The sequence below is a fragment of the Arachis ipaensis genome, chromosome B7 (genome assembly GCF_059453495.1).
Source record: "Arachis ipaensis isolate K30076 ecotype BB chromosome B7, ASM5945349v1, whole genome shotgun sequence".
Classification (NCBI taxonomy): domain Eukaryota; kingdom Viridiplantae; phylum Streptophyta; class Magnoliopsida; order Fabales; family Fabaceae; genus Arachis; species Arachis ipaensis.
The window spans coordinates 324,765-343,822 of NC_142442.1; the positions used below are offsets into that span (position 1 = coordinate 324,765).

General features: G+C 36.2%; 2 protein-coding genes across 2 annotated transcripts; one reads left to right on the plus strand and one right to left on the minus strand.

Moving 5' to 3' along the window:
- The first annotated feature begins 2,120 nt into the window (after window positions 1–2,120).
- On the plus strand, window positions 2,121–4,970 carry LOC107610171 (UDP-Glycosyltransferase superfamily protein). The gene is made up of 2 exons (XM_016312265.3): window positions 2,121–2,595; window positions 4,020–4,970. Exons 1-2 carry the CDS (start codon window positions 2,121–2,123, stop codon window positions 4,904–4,906), a joined length of 1,362 nt encoding a protein of 453 aa, XP_016167751.1. The 3' UTR covers window positions 4,907–4,970.
- Window positions 4,971–5,849: 879 nt separating this feature from the next.
- Window positions 5,850–6,886, minus strand: LOC107608423 (jasmonate ZIM-domain protein). The gene is made up of 3 exons (XM_016310215.3): window positions 6,654–6,886; window positions 6,466–6,550; window positions 5,850–6,320 (listed from the first exon to the last, which is right to left on the minus strand). The coding sequence occupies exons 1-3, from the start codon at window positions 6,713–6,715 to the stop codon at window positions 6,129–6,131; spliced, it is 339 nt and encodes a 112-aa protein (XP_016165701.1). The 5' UTR covers window positions 6,716–6,886; the 3' UTR covers window positions 5,850–6,128.
- Between the last annotated feature and the right edge of the window lie 12,172 nt (window positions 6,887–19,058).

Genomic DNA, 19,058 nt, shown 5'->3' on the forward strand with positions numbered 1-19,058 from the left:
AAGTCATCCGATCCGATTGTCTAATTAAATTGCAGTTCGATGTGGTTCAATTTTTTTCTATCGAGACCATCCGAATTAAACCAAACCAAACCAATTAAAATCGGTTTGGTTTGGTTTGGTTTGTTCGTTTTTTTTAATTAATTCAAAAAAAAAAATAAAAATACTACCATACTATTTCACAAAATCATAACATTAAAATCAACAAACACAAATACAAAATAGTTAACAAAATATTGGTCTAATGAAATTTAACCACAAAAGAAATTCAAATACAACAATTAAAGAAGTTTAAAAATTCAATAGTCAACACGACTGAAAATAAAAATAAATTTCCATTAAAAGATAGCCAAGTTATACATTCTAATAATAAATTAAAGAGAACAATTCATACCATGATACATGTACCCGAATCAATGAATCAACTCAAAGTTTAAGAGCATATAAGTCATGCTAACTAAAAAGGTGAATCTTGAATCATATAAGTTATCAGAACCTTCTATGCAACAATAAGAGCAAGACTGTAATTAGATCCATCAATCCAGCAACCATCCAATCAACCCATTGATACATACATACATACATACTTAATTCATCATCTAGAACCATATGATTAAAATAAATTTTAAGAGTAAACACTCAACATGATAAAGAATAAAGACATCTACAAAATTTTTTGATTTGATTAATAAAGACATCTATTCAATTCAGAATTACCTCATCAATAATCAATAATAGCAGCAGTGAATCCTAAGTAACAAGAAAGTCCCGAATTTGAATCAAATGGAAAGCAACAAGAAATAGTGTTAAAAAGTCCAAGTAAAAGCAGAGGCTCAACAAAATCAGACAGCAGAATAGAAATAGAAGTGAAACATATCCAAGGAAGGAAGAAGAAAAAACCGAAATAGTGCTTAGTAAGAGCAACAATGAATCAACAAACAAGAATACCAACAATAAAGTAAACAATACCAACAAATAACAACAATGAATCAATGATTATTGAACAAAAATTAGTGAAATAACATAGTAACTTATCAGCATTATTAACAAAATTTCAAAACAAACAAAATAAGTGTAGAAAACTAAAAATCAATTCAGAATCACATAATCACATAATCAGAAAGTGGCCAGAACCCAGAAACGCTGCTGGGCGGAGGTGGCGAGCTGCTGTGTTGATCGTGGGTGGCCAGAACTCAGAAACGCTGCTGGGTGAAGGTGGCGAGGTGCTGCGTTGATCGTGGCCTCGTGGGTGCTGTCTCCTGTGCTGCCTGTTGGGTCAGTCGGTGGTGGCGAGGTGCTGTGTTGATTTGGGTCTTCGCATTCGTGGTGCACCGGCGGTGGGGAATCTCTGCTCTGTTCGGCGGTGGGATTCGGAGGAAGGCTTCGAGGTGGTGGGACTTGGGAGAAACGTCGGTGTCGCCGGCCTTGAACTCAAGGACGTGGGTGGCTGCTGGCTGGCTCCGTGGCTGGGTGCGCACTGCGCTGCACAGAGGGCGAGATATAGTGCGATGTGCGTTGCGTGGTTAGGTTTCCATTGGGGATTTGGGGGTTAGGTTTCGATTTGGGGGTTAGGGATCGGAGGGGAATCGCGCAACAGTAGCACACTAGTCACTAGCTCTCGTTTGGGGGGTGGGGTTGGTAGTTTTTAGTCGAACCGGTTCGGTTAGAGTTTTCATGCTAAGAATCAAAAACCGAATCGAACCACAAAAAAACAGCAAAACAATTTTTTTTCGGTTTTTAATTTATTCGATTTTCGATTTTTTCAGTTCGATTTGTCGATTTAATTCGGTCCGAATCGATTTTGAACACCCCTAGATTTAATTCGGTCCGGATCGATTTTGAACACCCTTACTGTGACGCATGAATAGTATATTTCTTTCATTGTATGTAAAATATTAAAATTATGGTATATTAATAATTAAAAAAAGTTGAAGTAGGAAATATTTAGAAAGAGGAAAATAATGATTCCAACAATATAATAATGGATGGAATAAAGGTTAAGAGGCACATGCATAATCGGATGGGTGTGATATATATGCGGGCACATGCATATTGTTCTACAAATAGGGCGTTGCGCTTAGAAGTAGTTGGTATAGAGTAAGGAGAAAGAAAAAGAAAAAAAGATGATGAGGGGGCAGATTGAGAAGAAGGGAAGAAGAATAGTAATACTTGTGCCATATCCAGCACAAGGACACCTAAGTGCCATGCAGAAGGTGGCGTCGGCGTTTGCGGGGATGGGATTGGAGGCGGTGATAGTGGTCCCGCAGCACATTAAAAGGTGGCCTGATGAGGAGATGGTGAGGTGGGTGGCGGTGGAAGATGGGCTGAGGGTGGGAGGGGGTGCGGCGCCGGATTTCTTCGAGATAGAGTGGGCAATGGAGAAGTGGATGCCAAGTGAGCTGGAGAAGGTGGTGATGGGTGAGAAGGTGAAGGGAGAGGTGATATGTGTGGTGGTTGACCTGTTGGCCTCCTGGGCCATAGAGGTAGCCTCCACCTGCGGGATCCCCTGTGCCGGCTTCTGGCCCGCCATGTTCGCCGCTTACCGCTTGATCTCCTCCATTCCTCACTTGCTCCAAGCTGGCCTCATTTCTCACACAGGTTGCTCCCATCCATCCTTCTCTCTTAACACTTCTACATACAACTTACTAACACACTTAACACTAATAAGTAATAAGAAAAAGTCTAGGGGCCATCAACTTTTTCAAATTCTGGTCAGCATGTAACCAGTAAAAAAAAGGTGAGCCATTAGATAAAATCTCACACAAATTTTACACCATTAAAATCATCATTGATGGTTATTTAATGGCTATAAATTACAAAAATTGCTGGCCGCTAGCACTCCTGTAACTAATAATCAATAATTGATAACAAAACGTACAAACCATTATGGATCTCATGAGATATATTGTGAATTGTAAATGAATTAAGTTAGAGATATCATTAACGAATAACGATAAGAGTGAGAGGAATAAATTTTACCATACCTATTACTAAATTTTGTATACCAAACATAAAAATTACTAGTGAAATAATAAAAAAACATGCATATTAGTTTTATATTAAAAATTAACTATCAAATTAATTATTATGTATTTATGTATAAATATATATTATTTAATTTAATTTTAATATATATTTTATATCATAATTGATATAGTACTTAATTTTTAATATATATTTAATATGGTTGTAGTTTTATTTCGTTTGTTCTATATATTTATTTTGAGAAAATTAGTGCGTCTAAGAATCAAATCCGTCTAAATATAATTGATATGCATGCACAAAATTTTTTCTTCTCATCTAAGACAAAATCATCTACAAGAATATATATCCTTAGTAGATGGCAGTAAGCATGTGGCATATATAAATGCGTTTTATTTTGAGATGGACATCCATAATAAATGCCGCTTCCTTTGTCATGTCGGTATGAGGTATGAGGATTATGCTACTACACCAAGTTGTGCGCCGAGTTTCCATTTAGCCACACCCATTGTTTTTGTGCAACTCCTTCCATTAAAAATTCCAATGGAATTCCTCGTACACTAGTAGTATTATTTATAACAAAAATGTAATAAATACGTATTCAACGAGAAAAACGCGTATAAGAATCACAAAAGATATAGGAGTATGTAGGAGTATTTCCTATACCACTCCATCCATTATGATTTATGAGAGAAAAAGTAGTATTTTGATCGACAAGTATGGAAGTTTTATTGGGTTCCCTATGATATGACTCATCAGATGCAACAATTGAGTTACGTAAAAGTTAATGTGTCTGAAGCCAAGAGATGTGCGATATATGTCATGTTACACAAGTAGTGTAATTAATTAGTATTACTACTATATTATGAACAATAATGTTACATAAGGAATACAATTTGTTATTTTTAATTACTTCTTTATTAATTTTAAATACTAAATATTATAGTAAAACTAAATTTTAGTAGTATAAAAGTAAAGTATTATTTTAAAATATTGACTAATATTGGCCCATAACATTTGTTTTTTTTTTGGCATGGCAGGGCTTCCGAAAGAGGAAGGGAAAAATGGGATTGTAAGTGAGGCGCCGATAATTTCAACGGAGGATCTACCTTGGCTGATTGGAACAGTAGCAGCAAAGAAAGCTAGATTCAAATTCTGGAGGAGAAGTATGGAGAGATCAAGGAAGCTGAAGTGGTTGCTGGTGAACTCGTTTGCGGATGAAAGAAGAGTTGGTGATGATTCAGATTTATCATCAGATCCAAGGGTGTTTCCGATAAGCGCTATTATAATAAATAGCGGGGGCCCGGCGGGGAGGCATAGGAGGACGATTAGCTTGTGGGAAGAAGACAGGAGCTGCATGGAGTGGCTTGAAAGGCAGGAAGCAAGGTCGGTTGTATACGTGTCATTCGGAAGCTGGGTGAGTCCGATAGGGGAGGCAAGGGTGAGGAGCCTGGCACTCGCACTGGAGGCTACAGGGAGGCCATTCCTTTGGGTCCTGAGGTCCACTTCAGGGTGGCGTGAGGGCTTGCCAGCTGGCTTTGTGGAGAGGACCAGTGGCAGAGGCCGGGTTGTGTGTTGGGCCCCCCAGACGGAGATCCTGCAGCACCGCTCTGTGGGATGCTACCTCACTCACTGCGGCTGGAACTCCACCTTGGAGGCTTTGCAGTTCCGAGTGAGACTGCTCTGCTACCCTCTCGCGGGCGACCAGTTCTTGAACTGCGCCTACATCGTGCAGGTTTGGAGAGTGGGTGTGAGACTGAATGGGTTTGGAGAGAGGGATGTGGATGAAGGAGTGGGCAGGGTGATGCAGGATGAGCACATGGATGCCCGCTTGGCCTCTCTACACCAAGCTGCTATCATTGCCGCTGGGCCTCCCCTCTTGAACCACTTTCTCCAACAAATACACCCTTCCATTTCCATACACTAGCCGCTTCCCAGGCCTCTCATTCTCTACTATTAACTTCTCACCATCTTCTTCATTCCTCCTTTCTATCTACAACACTATCAAAAATGTCAGCTATATATATAATTATATATCACTTCTGCTCAATTATTTTGGCCTAATTTCATGCTACAAACTACAAAGTCAGAAAGCTTTTACCACTTGCGGACAAAAAGTAATTAATTCAATAAGGTAAATGGTAATTAAAAAATACTAAATAAAATAAATTTAAACTATTTTAAATAATTTTTTATTATATTCTAAATATTTTTATTAAAAATACTAAGAATTAATGTTTTTAATAAAAACGGTTAATATTAACTCAAATGCAAAACAAACATAAGAAAAAAAACTAATAAATATTTCTCCTTTTATATAAGGTCATCCAATTATATATTCATGCGTTCAGAAAATTTTTAAATAATAAATTTAATATGATAATAGAAACTTATATAATAAAAGGTACATAATTTAGATTATTTTATTTTTCATTATTTACTTTTAATGTTAAAAATAAAAATGTACAAAATATGTAAAAAAAAAATGATATTCTGCTTCCTTATAAATATTGATGGTTGCAAATTAGTTTCCTCGTCGTTGACTCCTCGTTTACTATATGCTTCATATATATTACTGTGAGAAAGCAGCAACCGAGGAGGCGCAGCCAGCAACTCGCGAAGAGGAAAAGAAATATAAATTTTAAATTTGAAGAGAAAAAAGTCCAACATGTGTTCCGCTACATTGACACATAGATACGCCATAACAATAATAATTAGAAGTTTGGTCATCAGCTTCCAAACGCAGTCAACTTAATAGTTTTACTTTCTTCCGTATGAACAGTTGTTAATTAGCAAATATATATTGCTCGAAACATAATATATATCTTCTTAATATAAATAAAGAACAAAATAAGTATGTGAGTGTGAGTTTTCTGCGGATCAAATAATGTTTCTAGAGGGGGCGTAACATGTATTGATGCCATGCATGAAAGGAATGGTTGGGTTATGGTTATGCGCGTTGCAATGTAACTGAATCCACCTGCCCTGCCTGCTCCGTAGTAGGGTGGCCTTCTTCGTTCATTAAAAATATGTTTACAAGAAATTGAAATAAATGTTGCTCACTCTTACTGCTCTTAATTGGTTGTTGTAATATAAAAAGAAACACATTCCAAATAAAAAATATTGGTACATCTGATGCATGAAGTTGACTAATTGAGGTGGTTGTGGTTGTCGGAGATGTGGGTGCTTTGACACCTTCTCTTTCTATTTTGCAGGAATTCCTGAAGCGATCTCTTGACGGAAAGGCCTCGCGACGCGTACATTAGCAATGCTTGTGTTTGTATGCCAACAATCCTCTCTTCCACTTTTTGACTACTTGCCACCCATATTATCACTCTTGCCTACGCACATACATATGCATACACATACACACTTTCAATACTGGGCCTCTCTAGTTTTTCTTTTTTCCATATGGGCCTACACTCTGAAACATTGGGCCTAGCTAGAGCTTCTACAAAAAACAAAAGAATAATATTATATTATTACCTGAAGTTCTGTTATGTCAAACATGCAGCTGCGTCCATCGTGAATAATGCCTACAAGTTTATTGTGAAGCTCCAACATCTCATTCCTACAAATTCTTCCAGAAAATAAAAATGACCAGGTCAGTGCAAGAAGAATTCCATAAGTTGTTTATTGAATGGCAAGAAAAAGAAAAAAGGTCGTCCGCTCACATGGAACGATGATGGGAGGATGAAGAACGAAGGCGGAGATCCAGGCAGCAATTTCGCTTCATATATTAAATTGGTTTGACAAATGGCGCTATGACAGCATTGAACTCATGAAGAATATAATGTATGTATGAGGAAGAATGATACAGATAGCAAGCAACATTAAACTTTCAAGTGGAGACAGAGACACAAGTGAAAGCTAAGGTTTATATAATATATAATAAGAAGGGGAGATCGAGAAGGAGATGGAAGAAATGAATAGAATAGAATAGAAGAGATGGTTATTGTCATTGTTATTGGGATTGCAAAGGGGGCAAAGGGGCACGTGGGAAATGAGATACACATGGCCAAAACTTTTGAATACGATTATAGCTCCTCGCATCTCAAATCTCTTTGCGCACCTGCTTATTCAAAAATCAATTAATGCCTTTGCAACTGAATGTGTATTTTCATGTGGCTTGTATTAGTTGGCAGCCACCCCTGCTTGCTCTTTTGATGTTGAACATTACCCAATTTGGCAATTAGGCCACTTGCTATAGTCCAGTTGGTTTTACTTTCTTTGTGTTACCCCTCTTATTGCATTTCGTAATGTGTCTCTGCCTTTTTTCCACGTGATACAATTCCTTAAAATATCTCCCTTTTTCATATATTTTTTTTCCGAAAAATATACATACTTGCTTAGCTCCATCGCTTCATATCATTGAGGTCAAGATAGATCCGAGGGTAATAATCCAATTTTTACTTTTATATTCTACTTCTTACCAAGCCTATATTTACTTTCAACTTTTTCTTCACATTTCTAATCCAATAATAATAATAATAATAATAATAAATGACGTAAAACTCATGACAATCAAAAGCATACACTCTTTTCATCTTTTGCTTGTGGCACATGAGGATTGTGTAGGTGTTTTCATGTGACATGTGCCACGTGGGTTTTTATATGTTTATTTATTTGTATTTGTTTTCAATGGAGCATATGATATGTGAAATCATGTACTGACCTAATAAGCTGGCCTAATTTACTGAAATTCAATGAGGCAGTGAGACACAAGAATAAAAATCAGAGTGCGTGCCTATTCTTTTTTTATTAAATATATGTTTCTCATTCATTTGAAATATGGAATTAGTATATTTAAGGGACAAATAGTTTTTTAATATTATTATGTAGTTAATAATAATTTTCTTTCATATTAAAAAAGAGATGCAGAACAAATTTGGTCAGTTATATTTTTTCCCCCTTATATCTATTACATGTTAATTATAAAGTAGAAACTCAGGTGCAGTCGACTTCACGTGAAGTTGATACCTGAGAGTCGTTAGATGAAAATTTAGTCAAACTAGTGAAATCATCTAACGGCTTTCAAGTATCAATTTCACGTAAAGTCGACTGCACCTGAGTTTTCACCTAATTATAAAACTATTGATTATGTAGCATAATTTATACAAAATAGACAACTAAAAAGTCAGTAGCTAGCACTACAAAAAAGGAGATAAATGCAAATACCCTTCCAAGTAGACTATTCTGGTAAATCTTGAGCAAAAACCCCTTCTTCACATAATACACGATTTCCAGTAGAATAGTCACATAGTTCGAATAAACTGAAAATACTAAAATAGTATAACCACACAAAAAAGAAGATATGAATAAAAAGTCCACCAAAGATGGGGCACGAGATCTAACCCTTACAAGACACGAAAACATGGCCAACAATTAGGCAATTATGAGACAGTTATATTGTGTGGTAAATACCGTAAGAGCAGAGCATTCTGTAGACATTTTGTCCCAGTTTATTTTGAAGTAAAAACGATAGGGTGTAAATTTGCTAACAGCTTAATTATTATTCAAGAATATGTTTATTAACATAGATTAAGTTCAATTTTTAAAAAGAGAGGCTAAGGCCTAGCAAAGAAATTAAAACCCCAGGTGGTAGCTGCATCGTTCATATATAAGAGGCAAACTCCAAGGGAGAAACCAGCTCTACAGAAGCAGAATTAGCCATGGCGCCACGCTTAGCAAGCACATTCGTGCAGTAATTTGTCCCAAATAAGCATTCTTCATAAAACCCATGGACCCAACCACCATTTTCATTCCTAATGAGTAACTGGAGCACCACGCAATGGATTTACATCTTCGCTTTGCATTGCCCAACGTGGCTAAAATGATTCAGTTTGAATGAATTTAAACACATTTTTCGCATGTAAAAATAATGAGTATTATTGGAGGCATTTATTTCTTTGTCACGTGGATAACACACAAGTGGGGAGTGAGAGCTATAGGACAGCAAAACGAAGAGAAGAATAAAACTCTGCTTAGAATATTTTATTTTAGCACCGATCCAAACCGAAACAATGAAGAAATGAAAACTTATGAGACAGGTTCTTTTCTTCAAAAGTGATTATTTACCAAAAAGAACGAGTTAGGAAACATGCAATAAAAAGCAAAGATGAAAGGAAGAGGCCAGGAACACCATCCATTCATTCCCACAAATGTCCGAAGATTATGGCCACGCAAAATGGAGAATAGAGATGGACCCGTACTCGCTTCGCTACAATATAACTTGGGAAAATACGTGACTGATGAATTTTTTTAGATGATTAGATGATTTTTATGGCTTGAGATTGGGTGGTAGGAGTACCTACAATTACAATTAATGGATGCTGATAAAATAGCTATTAATAAGTAAGGGAATTATAGAGTTTGATATTCTTTCTCACCTATAAAATTTTCGAAAGCTTATCAAGTCATTATAAGTAACGAAAATACCTGAGCTTAGATAACCACACAAAAAAAACACTTAAATTTAATTTAAAAATAATTTATGAGGTCTGTCAATAAATTAAATATAATAAATAGAGATAAATTCTAGAATATTATTTAGAGTAAAAGACAAATTGGTTCTGACGTTTTTAAATGCGGACATTTTCGTCCCTCAAAATTTAAAAATACATTTAAATCCCTCACCTTATAAAACGCGGGACAATGATATCCCTCCATTGAGTTGGGGTTGAAAACAGCAACGGAGAATGCTGATATGGAAGGGTGGAGTCTCAGCTGCCGTTTTGGTTGCTGATGTGGATGGGAAACAAATTTTAAATGGACAAATTGGTCCTTGTGACTCAAAACGACGTCGTTACCATGCTTGAGCCTTATTTGATCGAAATCCTTGGACGAACTCATAGGCTTTGATGCTGCGATCGTCTATGACGAGTGAAGGGGGTTCTGCATGCACAAAACCTGGAGGGGGATCTTCATGCGCTGTGCCAGGAGGATATGAGCGAGATCGGGTTGCGCCAAAGTGCTTCTGCAGCGTCTATGCCATTATGTACAAGTCAAGAACAACTAGTAACCCTAATAGAATGTTTTTTGGGTGTCCATTCTTCAAGGTAAGTTACTATTTTTTCAATAGTTGGATGAGATTGTAATGGGTGATTTTCTGAAAATTTTCTTCAGGCTAAAGAACGGTACTACCGGTATTTTGTCTGACTGGATGAACACCTGAAAGAAATTAGGGCCATAGAACCTCAAGCATTGGGTGCTGCGGATGAAGCTGAGGGAATAGACGTTAAAGAACAGCTGTTTCGAAATCAGGCTATGGAGAAAAAAATGGAAGACTTGGAGAGGAAGCTGTTGTCTATTGAAAAGAAAAAAAAAAACATGAGTTTGTGACATATTACTGTGATTGGTGTAGTTGTTGTTGTTGTTGCTGTATGTATCTTAAAGGGGTAAAGATGATTGATGTACATGGTGATATTGTAATGAAAATTGCCATTGCTGACTTTTTAATGAAAAGTCTATTTGTGGACTGAATCCATTTTTTTTTTAAGTTAGAACAGCTAAACAATATTGCAAGTCAAGTATTATATAAGATAGTAATTCTAGATAGATTGTAACAAAAATGTTACACGACAATGTATCTGGCTTAATCCAAAACATAACTAAATAGTATAAGTTTACCACAAAATAAGAAAATTTCTAGTTGGCATGTAAAAAAGTTTGTCAAGCTATGATAGCTAGAAAGCATTGTTCAATTCATGCTAATAACTAAGAAAAAAAAAAAACAGAAATCATGCAGCTGTGTTCACTTCTTCTGATGCTTGAAAATTCTTGTAGTGCCACTGCTAGCTGCTTTCAAGGTCTCCTTTGATGGTCCCCCACTGGTACTTTTGCTTTGAGTTTGTTGTGTGTGTGATGGTGGATTTGATGATGGATTTACACTTGTTGGGGGCTTGACAATTGGTTGTTTGGGTCTGAATTTAGGGACAGCAGCTTTGAATTTTGGTTGGTCCACTCTTGGCAGCTGGGATGAAGGCCTAAACGGAGTCTGTGCTAGAGCAGATGATTGATCCATAATTGGTGCAACAACTGGTGCAGTCCCTGATGCTTCCCCAACACTAGGGTCAGCAAATTTTTCACTTTGTGATTGGTTTTGATCTTATATAACAAAAATATAGAAAGATAACCAAATGGGATAATTAGTCCTTAAGAAATATGTATAATGACATCATTGTTTTCACCACTGGCTAATTTTAAAAAGTGCAAAAAGATCCTAAAGCATTATTGGTGCTTGCTTACCTCTAATTGAGCTGATTGTGAAAGGGGAAGCAGCACCAGAGCTTGTGAGTTATCAACAGTCTTTTTGAATTTTTTTTTTCTTTGGTTTCCAATTGGGATTGCTTGGAACTCCTTTACAAGTTTTATAGTTATGCCCTTTCTCGTTGCACAAATCTTTTGGTTATGGAAATTGAAATATACACACAAAATTATTTTATTTTTAGAGATAGAAAATTTATTCTATTAATTTTAATACCGCAAAAGAAAATTGGAGACAAATTTAAAAAAGGAGCTACTCAAATAAAGATGTTAAAAATATTTTTTTATGAAGATGTTTTGTATAAAAGTATGATTTATTTATTTGGCCACATTTTAAATAAAAATAACACTTTTTATAATATATCAAAATCTAATCCTTCAATTCATCGTCTAAGGATAAAAAAAAAATTCACATAAAGACAATTATAAAATCTTCATTGAAATATCCACCATTTAAAAATCTTGTCCTATCTTTATTCTTCTTATTTAATTCATTATTTAATTTATCTTTGCATGTATTTCTCTTTCAAGGACAGAATCCAAACACACTCTAAAAATAAAGTATATACTGAAATAAAGAAAAGAATTACTTATATTCAGAATTGGTAACTAGCTAAACTATATTCAACAATTCTTTCCTTCGTTATATAAAGTTATCAATTTCCTTCAATAATAACGATCTGCAACCATCATCCAAATTGAGTCCCACCCCTTGTTTTCGGTTTTCAAGAAGAAGATAGTAAAAGCAGAACGTGACCAAAATGCTTCTTTCAATTGGACCTCTTAGCATGGAACCACAAGGTATTGTTAGACATAGAATCTATTTATAATACTCTACATACATTTATACAGTAATTAAATATATCTCATAACTCGTATTACTTTTTATAATTATTATAGAGCACTTTTATTAAAATTTAGACAATATTTAACTATTAAAAAAAGAGTATGTAATTTCATATTATTAAATATAATCTCACATCATTAAAAATATTAATAATAATTAATTGATAACTATAACTTACAAAATGTACTGACTTTCTAACACTACTAATCATTATAATTAGATTTTATTCTTTAGCCAAATAGATAATAGGAGAGGTGGGTTCTCACATTCAGATTATAATGAAACATGCAATAAAAAGCAAAAATGAAAGGAAGAGGCCAGGAACACCATCCATTCATTCCCACAAATGTCCGAAGACTATGGCCACGCAAAATGGAGAATAGAGATGGACCCGTACTCGCTTCGCTACAATATAACTTGGGAAAATACGTGAGTGACGAATTTTGGTGAAAGATTAAATTTTTTTAGATGATTAGATGATTTTTATGGCTTGAGATTGGGTGGTAGGAGTACCTACAATTACAATTAATGGATGCTGATAAAATTCCTATTAATAAGTAAGGGAATTAATTATAGAGTTTGATATTCTTTCTCTGAAACCTATAAAATTTTCGAAAGCTTATCAAGTCATTATAAGTAACGAAAATACCTGAGTTTAGATAACCCAAAAAAAAAAACTTAAATTTAATTTAGAAATAATTTATGAGTTCTATAAATAAATTAAATATAATAAATAGAGATAAATTCAACAAATAGTATACCCCGATATATAGAATATTATTTATTATAGAAGCTTTTCAAAAGTATTTGGTAATTTAGAGATCGGGCAGGCTACACATCCATGCAACCATATAACTAAGTTGGCTCAAATCCAAATAGAGTCACGCACATTAATGACGAGTGAAAACACGCGCTTGAAAATCCTTCGTTACTTCGCGCTCATTATGTAAAAATGTTACTTCTTCCTCAATACAAAACCACTCATTCTCTTCGAATCTCTCTCAAAAACACTCAAACTTCAGTCACGTTCTCTGCGAAAACTACTACTGGAGAAGAATCGTGAGAAGATTTGGTAAGGAACAACCAGAAACGAACAAAAACAGCAACAGAGATTCGCCTTCATCCTCCTCCTCATTCTCGCCTCCTTCTTCACGTATTTTCTCCTTATTTTCATTCTTTTGTTCTTATTGTTGCTGTATTTTTTTTTTTTTTTGTCTTTTTCTCTTTCTCTCCTTGGTGAAGAAGTAGTAGAAGGTGAGGAGGAAGAGTTTTAAATTGTGCAGAACAGAAATGAACCGAAATGGCCAACTCCACTGAACCGAACATCATTCATGTACTGAATAAAACGTCATAAACATTTAATCATCAAAGAAAAATATTTCTACATGCACAATGACTCAATTGAACACACTAACAATAAAGTAAATCAAAATGAGCAACTCCACTGAACCGAGCAACATTCATGTGCTGAATAAAACGTCATAAACATTCAATCATCAAGAATAACATTTTTTCATACAAAAGAAGTCAACTGAACACATAACAACCAGGTGAATCGAAATGACTAACACCACTGAACCGAACACCAATCATGTGCTGAATAAAACGTGATAAACATTTAATCAGTAAGAAAAATATTTCTACATGCACAATAACTCAACTGAATACATTAACAATCAAGTAAATCAAAATGAGCAACTCCACTTAACCGAGCAAAATGTTGGTGTTGTTGGTGATAATTATAACGAAAGAAGAAGGAGAAGAAGAAGAAGGAGAAGGAGAAGGAGAAGGAGAAGGAGAAGAATCTGCATACGCGAAGAAGAAGAAGCAGAAGAAGAACCTACGTGCGCGAATTTAAAAGAAGAAGGAGGAGGAGGAAGAGGAGGAGAAATACTATTCTTGTTGATTGAAAATTGATCACCATTTATTCACCACATGAACATTGTTCGGTTCAGTGACCTTTGTGATTTTGATTCACCAAATGAATGTTGTTCGGTTCGGTGGCCTCCTTTTACTTTATTAAGTGTTTAAGATTATTGTGATAGCATGCAGCAATTATTTCCCAACTGTCTCAACGTAATAACATCATTCAACTGATTTGAAGTTGAATCATTCATTGTTTCCATTCAGAAGTGTAGATCGAAGAAGAAAACGAAGAAGAAGAAGAACGACGGAGCGTATTACGTTGAATTCAATGCAGATTAATAATGAAGTGTTGAGTCTGCAGCGGAATTTTGACTTCTAATAGCTACAAAGTAATATGAAATTGAACACTACTCACAATAATGCACTCGCTATATAATTACTAAAGAGAAAAAAAGGAAAGAAAATGAATAATTGCTAAGGATATGTGAATTCCTTTAATTTTACTTTTTTTTTTTGATTGAATACATTTTGATTTCACTCATTTATATAGTTTCCTAACTTCTATAAATAAAATAGTTTCCTATAAACGCTCTTTAACTCCACCAATTTCTCCAACTTCTCTCTTCCATCCTTTGTTTGCCTCCTTTGTTTTCTCTCTTCCGTTCTTTTATTCTCACAATTCTCCACCTCGTTCACAATTTGAAATCTACTCAAATTTTGGACGATCAAAGTATAGTATTCATATCTGGTTGCATCATTAGACAATAACTGCCTAACATGGAACAATATTGAGCAATTTCAAACAGTGTTGGAACTTGCTTCCTGACACCACTTTAGTCAACATGTCAGCGGGATTTTCATCCGTGTGTACTTTTACAAGAGAAATGTCACCTTTCTCCATAACATCACGCACGAAGTGATATCTAACATCAATATGCTTGGTACGAGCATGATGAACCTGATTTTTAGCCAAATGAATTGCACTTTGACTATCACAATTCAGATCCACGCAATCTTGCTTCAACCCCAAATCATCTAGAAGACCTCTTAGCCACATTGCTTCTTTCACCCCTTCTGCTACTGCCATGTACTCAGCTTCTGTAGTAGATAGTGCCACTGTAGCTTGTAACATCGATCGCCAACTAACTGGAGCACCTTGTATTTTATATACATAACCAGTCGTAGAACGTCTTCTATCTAGATCACCAGCATAATCAGAATCAACAAAGCCGCTGATTTGACATGATTTTCCACTAAAGCATAAACCTGTGTCAATGGTGCCCTTCAAGTATCTTAATATCCACTTGACTGCTTCCCAGTGTGCCTTACCCGGGTTTGCCATGAACCTGCTAACAACACTTACTGCCTGTGAAATATCTGGGCGTGTACATACCATAGCATACATTAGGCTACCGACTGCACTAGCATAAGGTACATTTTCCATGTAAGCCTTATCCTCTGCTGTTGTGGGAGATTGTTTACCAGAGAGCCTAAAATGTGGAGCCAACGGCGTTACCACCGATTTAGCATTTTTCATTTCAAATCTTTCAATGACGCGCTCAATGTATCCTCTTTGGCTCAAGAACAATTTTTGGCTTGATCTCTCCCTTTTAATTTCCATGCCTAATATTTTTCGTGCAGCACCCAAGTCTTTTGTTTCAAATTCTTTACCAAGTTGAACCTTTAACATATCTATCTCTACCTTGCTCTTAGAGGCAATAAGCATGTCATCCACATACAATAGAAGATAGATATAATCACCTCCAGGAAGCTTACGAATATATACACAACAATCATAATTACTTCTGGAAAAACCTTGTTTTAACATAAAGGAGTCAAATCGCTTATACCATTGCCGAGGAGATTGTTTCAATCCATATAGCGATTTCCTCAAGCGACATACCTGACTTTCTTTACCCTCAACCTTGAAACCCTCAGGCTGATACATGTAGATTTCTTCCTCTAAGTCACCGTGCAAGAATGCAGTCTTCACGTCAAGTTGTTCCAATTCAAGATCACCATGAGCAACAAGACTTAAAAGCACTCGTATGGAAGTGTGTTTCACCACAGGAGAAAATATCTCGTTGTAATCAACACCTTCTTTTTGTGCAAATCCCTTCGCTACTAACCTAGCTTTGAATCTTGTACCATCTGACTTAGTAGGATCTTCTTTTCTTTTATACACCCACTTACAACCAATTGCAGTCTTTCCCACGGGCAATGGGACCACATCCCATGTCTTGTTCTTATGAAGAGATTGCATCTCTTCCTCCATAGCGACCAACCAACTTTCTCTATCTTTGTCTTTGATAGCATGTTTGAAGGTGACCGGCTCATCATCCTCCACTGAGAGTGCATAATCTACCAAGTTTAGCTGCCCATAATGTCTCAAAGGCTTGTCTGACCCGAACTTCTGAACAAATTTATAATTCCTCTTTGGCCTAGTAGATGCCAAAGAATCCTGCTGCTGCTGTTGTAATGCATGTGCATTTTCTCGCTGAATTTCCTCATGATCAAGTTCATCCTCTGCGTCATCTCGAGTAGCATTAGGATGCTCCACCTGAACATTACTAGAGTCTATTTGTTGGTATTTAGACTCTATCTCCACCACTTGAGTATTTGAAGTTTTTCCAACATCACCATCATCTGGCACCATATCTTTAGACAAAGCTACCATAGATCGTTCATCAAAGGTAACATCCCTGCTAATTACAAACTTAGAATCATTTACACTCCAAAGGCGATAGCCTTGAACCCCTCTTGGATACCCCAAAAAGATTGCTTTCTTTGCTCTATCATCAAGCTTATTATCTTTGACATAATAATAGGCTGTGCATCCAAAGACTCTGAGTTTCTCGTAATCTGCATGTTCCCCTGACCACACCTTATAAGGTGTGTTTCCATCTAGAGAAGAATGTGGGGATCGATTCACTATGTAGCAAGCTGTAGCAACTGATTCTGCCCACCATTCTCTGCCTAACCCGGAATTAGAGCGCATACACCTTGCCTTCTCAAGTAGCGTACGATTCAGTCGTTCGGCGACTCCATTCTGTTGTGGTGTTTCTCTAACTGTCCAGTGTCTTGTAATGCCTTCTCGGTCACAGAACTCCTTGAAAGCCCCATCCGTGTACTCTGTGCCATTATCAGATCGTAGAGTTTTTAACTTCCTACCCGTTCGATTTTCAACCATTGCTCTCCACCGCTTAAAAGTGTCGAATACCTCATTCTTATATTTGAGAAAGTAAATCCAAACATACCTGGAATAATCATCAACAAAAGTAACAAAATACCTGGAACCACCCTTGGAAGTAACTTTAGCCGGGCCCCAAACATCAGTATGCACGTAGTCTAACAACCCTTTGCTTTTGTGCTTGCTTGTAGAAAACTTCACCCTGTGTGCCTTTCCATACACGCAATGCTCACAAAATTCCATTTGTGGTTTCTTCATATTCTTCAGCAAACCTTGTCCACAAAGCAATGATAGACTTTTCTCTGACATATGTCCAAGCCGCATGTGCCATATTCTCGTGCAATCTGTTTGATCTCTACTTCCACCGATTCCAACTGCTAACTCACCTATAACCGTTGTCCCCAAAAGAGAATAAAGATTACCGTGACGAAATCCTTTCATCACTACCAAAGAACCACGAACAACTTTCAGTACCCCATTTTCCGCAACTATTTTGCAACCATTTTTCTCCAACAAACCTATGGAGATCAGATTTTTCCGCAAGTCTGGAATATGTCTCACATCCTTTAAGGTTCTTACGACACCATCATGCATCTTGATTCTTACAGTACCCAACCCCACAGTTTTACAAGCATGATCATTGCCCATTAAAACTGTGCCACCATTTATGCTTTCATAGGTAGTAAACCACTTCCTATTTGGACACATATGGTGAGAGGCTCCTGAATCAAGAATCCACTTATCGAAGATTTCATAAGATTGTTCTGTCACAGAGTAACAATCTTCCTCATCATTTGAGACGTAGCTTGCTTCTTGCTTTTCTTTTGGGTTTTCGTTGTTCTGTTTCTTGAAAGCTATCTTCTTATTTGGACAATTTGCTTTGAAATGTCCAGCTTCACCACATTTAAAGCATGTTCTCTCCGCGTGAGGTCTAGATTTTGTCCTAGACTTTCCACGCTTATTACCTTTTCCTCTTTCATTAGTCCTTCCTCTAGCCGCGAACAATCCTTGTGCTTGATCATTATACTCTCTTCCATTTGAAGATGACATTACACTTGTAGCAACCTTACGTAGATCATCTGCTAAAAGTGATGCCCTCGTCTCATCCATGGTCAGAGTGTCACCCACCAGCATCAATGTCTGCACCAGATTTTCATAGGACTTCGGTAATGAAAGTAACAATATGAGTGCCTGGTCTTCATCATCAACCTTCACATCTATATCCTTTAAGTTTGATATGATCCTATCAAACTTATTGATATATTCTCGGATTGAGGTGCCTTCCTCCATCTTGCATGTATACAATTTGGATTTTAAGTAGATCCTGTTAGTTAGAGTCTTTGTCATGAAGTTACTCTCTAACTTTAACCAGACGCCTGCTGCAGTTGCTTCTTCGTTCACCAAGAAAGCAACATCCCTCTCAAGGCATAAGATTATTGCAGCCCGTGCCTCAAGATCTAATTCTTCCCAATCCTCATCTTCCATTCCTTCCGGCTTTTTCTCTTTTCCCGCTAGTGCCTTGTGTAACTTTTGTGATATAAGCAGATTTTTCATCTGCATCCTCCAATAGGAAAAATCATTTTTTTCATTGAACTTCTCGATTTCATATTTGCCTACTTTGACATTACTACTAGTAGAAGCCATTATATTCAAAATTGAATTTTACCACTCAAATAATGAATAATATAATGTTGGCTCTTGATACCAATTGTTGAGTCTGCAGCGGAATTTTGACTTCTAATAGCTACAAAGTAATATGAAATTGAACACTACTCACAATAATGCACTCGCTATATAATTACTAAAGAGAAAAAAAAGGAAAGAAAATGAATAATTGCTAAGGATATGTGAATTCCTTTAATTTTACTTTTTTTTTTGATTGAATACATTTTGATTTCACTCATTTATATA

What these genes read in the sequence shown, in the direction of transcription:
- LOC107610171 (XM_016312265.3), top strand. Translation starts at nt 2,121, where the DNA reads ATGATGAGGGGGCAGATTGAGAAGAAGGGAAGAAGAATAGTAATACTT. An exon ending in TGGCCTCATTTCTCACACAG is followed by an intron (nt 2,596 to 4,019) that starts GTTGCTCCCATC and finishes TTGGCATGGCAG; the next exon opens with GGCTTCCGAAAGAGGAAGGG.
- LOC107608423 (XM_016310215.3), bottom strand. Translation starts at nt 6,715, where the DNA reads ATGAAGCGAAATTGCTGCCTGGATCTCCGCCTTCGTTCTTCATCCTCC. An exon ending in TCCTCCCATCATCGTTCCAT is followed by an intron (nt 6,551 to 6,653) that starts GTGAGCGGACGA and finishes AAGAATTTGTAG; the next exon opens with GAATGAGATGTTGGAGCTTC. An exon ending in TTGACATAACAGAACTTCAG is followed by an intron (nt 6,321 to 6,465) that starts GTAATAATATAA and finishes GTATGTGCGTAG; the next exon opens with GCAAGAGTGATAATATGGGT.